Below are 12,098 nucleotides of genomic sequence, written 5' to 3'. Positions count from 1 at the left end.
CTAAAGTATATAGTTCGTTGTCCTTTATAGTTAATGTCTCGTTTCCCCCCCAGGCGTCTTTAGGTACCACGAAATATTGCAGTTACTTTTTGAAGAATATGCAGTGTCCTAAACCAGACTGTATGTATCTACATGAATTAGGGGATGAAGCAGCCAGTTTTACAAAAGAAGAGATGCAGGTATGTGTGTTGCAACCTATACCATGAAATATTACTCTAAATGCCTCATATTTCTGATCTGAGCCAGTAAATCAGAAATGAAACTACAGTTTCGACTTCAGAATGCGGTTTAGAGAATGCACGATCGAAGTATTTAAGGCAACACATGAGGAGAGTGGGAAGCATGCATACATGCATCATTTTATCTGTATGCCACCTTTCCATAGTTCAAACAATGCTCCAGGGGGCTTCCAATGTGAAAACAATTACATAGTTACAAATATAACAAAAGTAGTCATAAACAGTAAATAAAACATACCAGGAAGTGCACAATCAAATAAAACAATTTCCACCTTAAATCATAATAAAATCTAAAAATAAAGATACAAAAATTAATATCAGCAAGAGCAACAATACCAACACACACACACACTATTCTCCAACCTAAGGGTCTGTTCAGCAGCTTCAGCTTTTGTAACTGGAGTCAGCCAGGGCCCCAACTTCCCAGGCCAAGTGGAAAAGGCCTACAGTGCAGGAAGCAGGCCTTCCAGGTCTCACAGCCAAGATGGTCCCTGGTTGACCATGGCAGCCTGACAGTTGTTCAGCCAGGATATTTATGTCCAAACTGGCTTGACTGTCTTCTCTGCTCCTTCTTTTTGAAATGGAGATAATGCCCAGGGATGGATTGAGAGGAAATATAAAGACTTGGAAGCATTCTTGCTGCAGATTTGAAGTTCTATAAACTGAGCTGAGAATAAAAGGTAGCAGTTATGTATTATATAAATATAATATATTAGCAAATCTCCTACATTATCATCTAAAGGCGATGCACAATAAAAACAGCAAATTAAAAACTCAAAAAAACCTACATTTAAAAGAAAACGGAAAGCAGTACAAATTAGAAACTCATGACAGAGATTCATTTATCCATCTGGATAAATGCACAAAAATGTCTGCAATAGTTATCAAAAGTGCAGATAGTGGGTGCTTGTTGTACCTCAACAGGAATGCTATTCTGCAGAACAAGGGCCAGAACTCCGAACTCAGATCAACCCCAATAAGTATGGGCAGTGGTCAGGGATGATGGGAAATGTGGCCCCGCACGTTACCTCTCCTTCCTTTAACTTATCACTCTGCACCTTCTGAGCAGGTTACCTAAGAAACTGAAATGGGCATTGTGGGGTACACCTATGAAATGTGATCATTACTATGAATTGTTCTGAGGTTACCTTTCAGTGAAATTAGAAAGGTCTTAACCAGCTTACAGTAAACTCCCTTAGGCAGCAGTGAATTTACATTCTTACAAAAGAGCCCAAAATGGTTGTCATAGTCTTGTGATTTGGTGGGACATGGACTAGGCTAGCTTAAAATAACCAAGCTTCTCTTATTTGAACATGAGAAATGAAATTTTGATGTAAAGATTTCACTGCAAATTGCCAGGTTGACAGTTGCATTATTTTATAACTTTTTTTTCTACCCCAGGCTGGTAAGCATCAAGAATATGAACAGAAGTTACTCCAGGAATTATACAAGTTAAACCCCAACTTCCTCCAGCTGTCTTCAAATGCAGTTGACAAGAACAAGAACAAAGTGACTTCACTACAGAGGTATGATGGTAAAGGTTCTCTGTGTGTGCTCTTTAGTTTTCATCAAACCTCCCCCTTTACCCCTCTTTCTAAGCACTCTGCTTCACGGCCTTACTGCTTAAGCCAGCACACTTGACATCTTACTTCCTTTGCATCATTATACAGATGTATGCAGCATTTTCAAACAACTGTTTCAGCAGATGTTCGCATTAGTGCATCATTTACAACTGTAAAATAGTATGGTTTGGTGTGAAATAGCAGGGCATGTCATTAAACTGGAAATACAAAATACAAGATTTACTCATTTTAAGTACAACACAACATTACTATGAATGTGTGAGTCCACCTTGCCTTTAGAAGGTGAGAATGCCACAAAGGACTCATCTGAAAGACAAAGTTAGTGTAAAATGTTCTGACTCATTGCAACTTAGTTGAGATTTTTGTTTCAATACGTTGGCTGCTAATATGTAGGGTGCAGACTTTGACAGAGTAACATAGATTTATATGTCTGTTTAATGAAAGGTTGCTGAGGGTTTTCTGACTTAGCACCTATCTATTCCAAGTAACAATTTTAAGTGGTTGTCCATTTCTGGAAAAGCTTACATTACTTAATAACAGAAACACCATTAATATTTAGAATATGACATAAGGTTTGTGCTTGCAAGATACTTCTTGAGTTTGAATGGTAGTCAGACTACTATTACCTCTGGTTTAGCCTCTTGAACTATTAATAAGGGAAACCTAAATGAATGGGAAAATCTATTTGTGACTGAACACCTGAACTTTGTGACCATGGCAAATGATTGGTGAACAAGAATTTGCACTCTTTAGATCCTTCTTAATGGGGATCCTTTTCCAATAAGATTTCAAGAGCAACCTTGCTCAGGATCCTAAACAATTTTTCCAGTGTCAAATCTTAGCGGATCAGCATTGCCTCTTAAAGGAAAAGACAAATCTTGTATTAAGGAAAGTTGATACTTTGACTCTGGGCAGAACATCAGATCAGTTTTGTCATGTGCCAGCCTCTCATATGGATAATGATACCTTCTTACTCTCTTGGCTGTTGTATTAGTATGAGCTTTGCGAGAGAAATACTGTTTCTTCAAGAGCATCAAAAGAAATAAACCAAACATGCAAGAGTCAAGTCATGTTTTCTCACAGTGTGTTCTGAGACCTGATGGAGTCACATCATAAGGCAAGAAGAAACAGCAAGAAGACAATGTCTTTAGTAATGGCTACAAATTTGGCTCTGTCCAGTCTCTGCAGTAGGAATTTTTCAAGAACTTAATTACCATTCTTACAAAAAAGCCCAAGGTAGATTGGGTATGCATGACCATTCTATCTGGACCATAAAACAAAGTAGAAATAAGCTTACTTCCTACTGGTTCATTCTGAATTGTCTGTGCTGTCTCAGCAGTCTTACATCTCTAGCGATTTATTTTATAAGATCCCAGTAAGCTGAAGAAACTAAATAAATGTTAGGTTCTTGCTATCCTCTTGTCATCTGTTTTGATGTTTTTTACCACTCTTTGCTGTGAATCTAAGTTCTTAAGCATAGAGTTCAGCTTTGTTCCTGAAACAAGTGTCATCTAAGTGGCAAATAAGTTGGTTCTGCATTCAAAACAGAAAATGCATCTGCTGTATACTTCATGAAGATTTTCTTTCATGATTTCTTTATTATTATTTTTTCTGCTCAAACTTAACTTCCATTGGTCCAGAGAAAAGGCTGTGATTCCCACTGCTTTCTGATTTCATACAGTTCTTGTGGGCAGTAACTTGAAATGCTGACAGAAATAGCCAGTTTGTGAGTTCACTCATCAGTTACCAGCATTCAGATCTGGAAGAGATGTAGACAAGCAACTTTTATGTGGGTGTAGACTTTAGAACACGGTAGGCAAGCAGATAAGAATTACATGGCAGATTAATTTTCAACTTGATAAATGGAACTGACAGTGCCATATTTACCTTCTTGTAGTGTCTGCTTTATGGAACCAATTCTGAAATGCATGGAAAGATGAGGAATCAATATAAAAATTGAAAATGCAATCAATTTTTGTTAGTTAGATCAGTGACGCTTGGTTTTAAAAAGGAGGGTGTGTCTGTTCCACATTCATTTTGAGAACTCATAAATTTATTGCATTTCAAGGAATGAATGGCAAGACAAGATACACATTTTGAAAAGAGCACAGGTCTCTAAACATAATCATTATAAGTTACAGTTCTAAATATCCTTCATTCCTTCCTGGGATGGTGATTTTAAAAATAGGGTGAAACTGAAGGACTAATTAGGAGAAAGAAACATTTATAATTATGTTGATGATAAATATTAATATTTATTTGCATATACATACAAAACCCAGCAGGGAATGTCTGTTTAAAGATGTGATTCCCTGCTTCAGTTTACCTTTATTCATCCTCTCAAATAATTTTACACACCAAAAGAACCTTATTTAGTGTTCTATGCTTATATTAGCCTGAGTTTTGAAACTTTGGGAATCAATATTTGAAACGAGACAAATTGGGTAACTTAGAACTTACCAGCACCGGTACAGTGATATTTCAGAAGTGTATAATGCCGGTCACATGGGGGAAATCCTCAAGGACAAAGCTTGGATATAGCATATGAAGGGTAGGGGTAACATTACTCATAAAACTGGAGAATGTTGGGATGAAAGAACAGTTTAAGGACCTCATGTCTTGGTGGGATTCACCTAATTAAAAAACAACAACTATAAGTGTAAACAGCCTGCCTGGTGCAAGAAAACAGTTTCTTTCTACAGTCTTAATAGCAGACATTAACTTTTCTGTTGAAGACCTCCATATTCCTCTACACAGTATATGGCATGAGGAATAATTTTCCCAATGTTTCACTATTAAGATTTTCTACATAACTTGAACTCTCTTTTACTTTCACCTCTTTCCAGACCCAACAGTAATAACAAAGATGCCTGGCCATCATTACAGAGTTCAAGTAAATCAGTCAACGGCTTAACTATGGAACACAGGAAAACGCCTCCTATTTTAGAAAATGGCACAGACTCAGAACACATGACTCCAGATGGTCCAGATTCAGATTTCGGGTAATTGTGCTGCCTTTTATACTTTAGTTAGCTTTCTTTCTCTCTCACTGATGTGGAGGGATGATTCTCTAGCCTCTGTCAAGAGAGCTGGATTCAAGTTAAAATGGTTGGCCTGAACCACTAGGTGATGCCTAGGTGGGGGGACTGCACATTATTTTGCAATGGGCAGTTTGTTCAGGAGAAGTCTGTGTCTAGGCCAGAATATGATTTTTAAAGGTAAGGGTTGTGGAAGAGGCAAGGCATTTCGAAACAAGTTTCCTTCTGCGTCTGTGTTCTAGCAAACCACGTACCTCACTTCAGCAAACAATTTTTAATGTTCTTTTAAGAGAAAAAGTTGCATAGTAGGAACTCTCATCTTTTAGGTAAGAGTCATTTAATTAATTGTCTTGAATACTCTGATCTCAGTTGGCAGATCAAAGTACATTACACTCTTCACCCAGGCATTTTGTTAAGCAAGTATGGCACTGGATTGAGATCCATCAGCTTTCCCCTCCCTTTAGACTACTAAGACTACTTGAATTTGTGTTTAATACTGCAATATGTCCCTTGCATCATAAGCATCATTGTGGGGCTTTTAACAAGTTGGATTAAAAATGCAAGTTGCATAGCACAGCATATTATGCTTTTGAATTGGGAATACTGATGTGTACTGTTGCAGTGTGGAAACTGCTTTCTTAGGCTCTAGTTTCCCACCTGTAATGGGTTGAGGTGCGGGAAAGTGGCCATATAAGTTGCCTGACTCCATTGTTTCTTGTTCTAGTGTTCTAGTGTTAATGAGGCACCAGAACACAGGAGGTTACTTCCATGTTGCACCAGTAATGTATGAGCTGGGCCTAACAAGCTTATTAGGAAATAGGGTAAACTCACTGAATACCTTGTATTTTTGTTCTAACATTGACCTAATATTTCAGACTTCATCACTAGAAATCATTGCAGACATCAGCACTTTTGGAAGTAGAATGTCAATAGAAGAGCTTTTCTATTTAGAAAAACATCCCATTACCTAATTTTGAAGCTGTCCTGCTGAGAAGAAAGTGATCTGCTTTAGATATTCCATTGTGGATTACCATAGCACTATTGAAACGTTGTAGTAATGCTTTATATGAAGCTAAGCAGCTCTTAGGCTCTTTTTTAGTTATGAGCCTGAAAAAATGATCTGAAAATGTTCTACACATCTGTAGTACTGGTTCAGCTGACCAGGATCCAAAAGTCCACACAATGAATAGGACTTTCTCATCTTTCCCCACTATCTCATCTTCTTCCACCACCATCCCACAACAACTCCTGAAGGTTAGAAAACATTTCAGAGCAAGATTTAACATGGTACAAAAGGACTACAGTTGAAATAAAAAATTGGCAACCTTTCCTCTGTGAGTGGAAGAGCTTTTTACTCTTACCTTAAGAATCTTTTGGTTCCAGCCTTCGCCTGTGGCTAGTCTTATGCCTAAAATCTGCTGATTTGGGACTTTTCAAACCATATTCAGTGCTTCCTCTAAGTGGATCATAGGTCTAATCCAGATATCAAGATTTTCAGAGGCATGCTATCACAGACTTAACAGGAACTCAAGCCTATTTATTAGTAAAGGGGTTTTGAACATCTGGAAACTTCTATGAAACAGCTGTGTTTCTGGCTGCAGGACTGAAAGACTGCAATATTTCTAATAATGAGAACATAATTAAGAAATAATTAAGTTTTGTGTTTGAATAATTAATGTAAAAGTTTCAGTTCATTATGAGTGTTAAATAGTTTTACACAAAGAAAAAACAATCCGTTTCACCTAGTTTTACTCCATGCTTTGCTTAAAAATATATATAGTGTTAAGTAGGCTGAAACAATGTAATATATACATTTATATGTTTCCCTCTTTGCCTGTGGACTTAAGATAATTCAACAGATATTGAAAGAGTAGTGTTCTGCCAAAACCTCTAAAATGTAGGCTATAGCTGGAGTATAGTGGTTGTTTGATTTTTGAGTTTGTATGACTTAACAAACATAAATTCTTTTTAGAATACTTTCTTGTGTTGACTTCCTGCTTCTGTAATTGATTCAGATGAGACTGTATATAGTCTTGGTTATCCAGTCCAATATCATCCACAGACACGTGAAAACAGACATATGTCTATGTGCTTAGAATTAGACTTTATTGTAGGAAGAGTTTGGGAATGACTAGTATAGCTTTGAATAGATCACTAAATTCAGGGTCACACCTCACAAGTATCAATCTTAAAAGCAGGAAGTGATTCTTCTCATTTACACTCAATGGCTGAGATAAAATCAGCAAATGATTTACTTGCCTGCTTGACGCTCCCTCTTTTTTCTTTGTTACCTTTTAAACTGTTAGGATTATGTTGTCATTCAGTTGCATAAGAAATTACGGTGTCTGCAGCCAGAGCACTTTACACAAAGTACTGGAGGCTTCAAAGTATACCATTTGCAGGAGATTGGATAGAGCAAGTGTGGGAATATGCACTTGGGGCAAAACTAACAAGTTTGAGAAAAAAGGAGAGGAAATTGGTCTTGTTTTGTCAAATATTGTAATTAATTCGAATGTCTTTGCTTATCAATCTTATGTTTTAGGGTGTTTGAATTTTTTATGTTTAACTAGTGCAGAAAAAGAAAATATATTTATTGTTTTATGTATGACTATTTTAATAGATGCTCACTTGGTTGACATCTTAATTGAGCTATCCAGTTTGACCCCAAGATCTCCTTCCTGATCAGTCACAACCAGTTTGGACCCCATGCGTGTATATGTAAAGTTAGGGGTTTTTGCTCCACTATGCATCACTTTACACTTGCTCACATCAATCTACATTTCCCATTTTAATGCCCATTCACCTAGTTTCAATATACCCTTTTGGATCTCCTTGCAATTTCTTTATGTTTTTAATACTCTGAACAACTTAGTGTCATCAGCAAACCAGGTTACTTCTGTACTTGCCCCTAACTCCAGGTCATTTATGAACAAGTTAAAAAAGCACTGGTTACAGTACTGATTTTTGCATTCCCTATAGAGGAAGAACTGTCTATTTATTCCTGCTTTCTATTACTTAACCAGTTGCTCATCCATAAGAGGACCTGTCTTCTTTTCCTATGACTGCTAAACTTGTTCTAGGTTCTTTTGGTGAGAGAATTTATCAAAAGCTTTTTGAGAGTCTCAAGTATGCAATGTCAACTTGGATACCTCTACTTACATGCTTGTTAACACCCTCAAAGAACTTCAATGGGTTGGTGAGACAGGACATACCCTTGTGGAAGCCATGCTGCTTTTGCTTCAGCCTGACTTGCTCTTCTGCATGTTTGGTAATTCAATTTTTAATAATTTTGCCCACCAGTTTTACTAGACTAGATGTTAAGTTAAGCTGCCTATAATCTTCCAAGTCCTAGCTGGATTCTTTTTAAACAATAGGTGCTAGCTACATTGAGCAGTTTCCAGTCCTCTAGTATGGAGGCTGATTTTAGGGGCAAATTACATATTTATATTAGAAGATCAGCAATTTCACATTTGAACCACTGAGGAAGCTCACTTATGTAACCCAGATGCTTTGGTCATTGGCTGTGAGACGCTTTCAGTCTTAAGGTCACATAGCAGGCAGATATTTTCTGAATATTTGCATTTGTCCATCAGTTGATGTCCAGTGGCTTACTGCAACACCTGCTGGGTTTGTCAACAAGATAGTGACAGTATATTATTTTCCAGTTGAACTGCCATATCAGCCAATTCATTTTCTAGCATCTTGGTTTCTTCTAGTGTCTCAAATGTTAGCCTTACTTAATACTGCAGGTTGTGCTAGCATACATTTGCAGCCTGAACCCAGCCAGTGCACCTTCCATCATGCATGCCTGGCCTGATCCCCTTTGCTCACTTAGCTTTTGACAGCACCTGATCTGGTATCTCTCCTTGTCCTGCTGTCACCATTCCTTCCTCAACTCATTCTTTTCATGGTTTTTGTAATTGCTGATCTTATTCCAAGTTTTGTCTTGTCCTTTCCTGGCTCTTCCTGTTGCTCTGCTGTTCTGATTTTGGGTGAGTGGATGCATGAGTGGCTGGAGCTTCAGTTTTGTCTCCTGTTGTGTTTAAGTGAGAGGTTGTGACAGCATTCCGATTGTCTTGAAACTGAAGCAGCACAAAGGAGAAGTGAGCTTTTCTGCTGTGGTGAATAATATTATTGGTTCATTCACTTTCTCTTTTACCTTTATTCCTTTTGCCTCTTCTCTTTCTTTAATGTCTCTCCTCTCTTTACAACTCAGTGTACTGAAATCTAAATTGGGGAGTCCTCTGGGCTCCATCAATCTCAAGTTGAGCACAAAGCTCTTATAAATAGATATGGTGCCTGCTTCATGGACACCAGTTTAATGTCGGGGGCTGATAGTAGGGGCAATAGACAAACTTTGATTGCTGTGAGGTTACACTGAGTAACAATGAACAAGCAGAATGTGTAAGATTGAGCTAATCAGCTTGTTGTCAGTTATCTCCATGAACTAGGTTTTCTAAAATTACTTTTTAAATTAATTCCTACAGTTTCAGGCCATCAGGCTGTGTCTTATTCATTTGCCTAATAGTTTTTCTTTCTCTCTAGCACTATCGACAAACCTTCAGATTCTCTCAGTATAGGAAACTGTGATAACTCGCAGCAGGTAAGATTTGAGAACCAATGCTTCTTAACTCTTGTTAACTGCATACCCTTATATTTGCAAAAGGACTATATTGTGTGTTGAAATATTTATTTGCCATAATCTTAAATATACCTTCCTGCCTATCAGCTGCATAAGATGGTTGCTTGATTAAAACTTTATACTAGCTGTAAAAACACATGTTATTTGGAAATGACCAAATGGTTGTTAAAAGAAGAAACTATACAATTGTAAAACTGTTTTCTTTTTCTTTTTAGATATCAAATAGTGACACACCTTCACCACCACCCGGCTTATCAAAATCCAATTCAGTCATCCCCATCAGTTCATCCAATCACAGTGCACGGTCTCCCTTTGAAGGGGCTATAACAGAGTCACAGTCTCTCTTCTCGGACAACTTCCGGCACCCCAACCCTATTCCAAGTGGACTCCCTCCATTTCCCAGCTCCCCACAGACTTCAAATGACTGGCCAATGGCACCAGAGCCACAGAGCCTCTTCACATCAGGTATAGTATTAGTTAGACAACCCAGGCATGCAGTAGCTTGAAATAATATCTTCAGGCTCTTACATTTACTTATAGTTTAGCATGAACTTGACAGTTTAAAGAACTTGTGAATATGTTACAATTATTATTTTGTAAAGTGCTTTATTTTTTTCATAGCTGGTGGAAATGTAGATTCAAAATAAAGATTCAAAATAAAGAAAACCTTACATAAATCATACTTTGTGCTTGTATGCATATGGTCATTGATGCTAATGAGCAATGAGACCAATAAGAACATTTTGCTTAAAATTACAAGCAGTGAGATATTTTCATTAGTAACTGAACAGTGCTTCTCAATCAAGTTTCGTCATGTAGGATATCTCTTGAATTATCTAGCCTCTAGCAAGGAATATATGCAGTGGAAAGAGTGGCTTCTTACATTTAAAAGATGAAGAAGTGCTACTGTAATGTGTTGCAGAAGGTGGATGGGAAATTCATAGGGTTGGATCTTGAAAACCATGAGGTGCTTCTGCCAGATTTTTCAGCAACTTCCCTAGTAGGCCCACACAGCCTCCACCTCAATTTTCTGAAGGAGCTTATTACCTTCGGGAACAGCTTTTCAGGTGAGACAGAAATGTGAAAATCCCAAGTAGAGGATCAGTTTAGAACTATAGGGAAGAAAAATGCAAAGATAAAGAAAGTTGCTTTCTTGGTAACTGTACACCACTAGAACATAAAGGATATTGTGAGCTTTAATCTAAAAACCAGTTGCCCCTAAAAGAGGATTTCCCAACCTGTTACTCTCCAGATATTTTGGACTACAACTCCAAAGACCAATGGGAATTATAATCCAAAACATCTGGAGAGTACCAGGCTGGGGAAAACTGCCATAGGAATGAGAATAACCAATTATTGGAAAGGGAAATCGGTCAGTATTTTAACTCATATTAAGTTGGGGAAATGCAACTTTGTCTTTAATAACCTGTTTTAAATCCCACAGAAACCATCCCAGTATCCTCGTCTACAGACTGGCAAGCGGCGTTTGGATTTGGTTCTTCCAAACAGCAAGAAGATGACTTGGGGTTTGATCCCTTTGATATCACCCGCAAAGCCTTAGCAGACCTGATCGAGAAGGAACTGTCGGTCCAAGACCAACCCTCCCTCTCGCCCACGTCTCTCCAGAACCCTTCCCCACACACTACAACCGCCAAAGGGTCAGGCTCTGGATTTCTGCATCCTGCTGTGCCCGCAAATGCCAACTCTCTCAATAGCACATTTTCAGTCTTGCCACAGAGGTTCCCGCAATTTCAACAGCATCGAGCAGTTTACAACTCCTTCAGTTTTCCAGGCCAAGCCGCTCGCTATCCTTGGATGGCCTTCCCACGCAATAACATCATGCACTTGAACCACACAGCAAATCCCCCTTCAAATAGTAATTTCTTGGACTTAAACCTCCCACCACAACACAGCACAGGTCTAGGAGGGATCCCTATAGCAGGTAAGTGCGCTGAGAAAGCATCAGTGAGCCTTGTTCATGCCTTCAGCTTCTCTAAATCAGAGTAGCGAGAAGGGGTTGATGGTATTTGGTACTGGAATTGATAATGTAACTATCATGATGGAAATGTGTTTTTATGCATTTTGAAAATGAAATGTTTAGCTTGGAATTTAGCCTTATAATGAGCTTTATAAGGAAAGTGGAGTATCATATGTCCAATCATCCTTATTTCAAAAGTGATTTTATGATTTACATTGACAGTCTTGATCATGCTGTGGAGTTGATCTTTATTTTAAATATATAGAATACTTAATTGCATAAGTAGATTACATTTTAACTCTTTTTTAAAAATGAATTCTTCAGTCCCGGTTCATGATGCTTGGCATATATGGCAGGAAAAAGCTATTTTTTATTTATTTTTTGAAGTAATTGTATACTGCTTTCATACAATATCTATCCCAGGGTACTTGCACTTTCCAAAGTCAGCAGAATGGATAACTCAGTAAAATTCAGTTTCCTTTTCACTCAAATATTTTTTTTTTAATAATTTAAAATGTCTGAGAGTATAAAAATGCCCCAACCAGATGTCTGAAAAGCAACAATGTAGGCACCAGATGAACTTCACTGGGGAGGGAATTTATCAACCAGTGTGCTGCC

At 37.9% G+C, this 12,098-nt stretch overlaps 1 protein-coding gene across 6 annotated transcripts in view; it reads left to right on the top strand.

Moving 5' to 3' along the window:
* CNOT4 (CCR4-NOT transcription complex subunit 4) overlaps nucleotides 1-12,098 on the top strand; it is a 54,009-nt gene that overhangs the window by 23,175 nt on the left and 18,736 nt on the right. For 4 of the 6 annotated variants that reach the window (XM_079993985.1, XM_079993987.1, XM_079993982.1 and 1 more), the window contains exons 6-11: nucleotides 54-179; nucleotides 1,641-1,765; nucleotides 4,669-4,824; nucleotides 9,406-9,463; nucleotides 9,718-9,967; nucleotides 10,947-11,444. In XM_079993985.1, the coding sequence (XP_079850111.1) occupies nucleotides 54-179; nucleotides 1,641-1,765; nucleotides 4,669-4,824; nucleotides 9,406-9,463; nucleotides 9,718-9,967; nucleotides 10,947-11,444 (1,213 nt within the window). The remainder of the gene's footprint in view (nucleotides 1-53; nucleotides 180-1,640; nucleotides 1,766-4,668; nucleotides 4,825-9,405; nucleotides 9,464-9,717; nucleotides 9,968-10,946; nucleotides 11,445-12,098) is intronic. The other 2 variants (XM_079993983.1, XM_079993986.1) reach the window with 1 other exon arrangement.

This window comes from Podarcis cretensis, assembly GCF_951804945.1.
Source record: "Podarcis cretensis genome assembly, chromosome: 10".
NCBI classification, from domain to species: Eukaryota; Metazoa; Chordata; class Lepidosauria; order Squamata; family Lacertidae; genus Podarcis; species Podarcis cretensis.
Note: the sequence above shows the minus strand (reverse complement) of the source record. Positions and strands in the feature narration are given on the sequence as shown.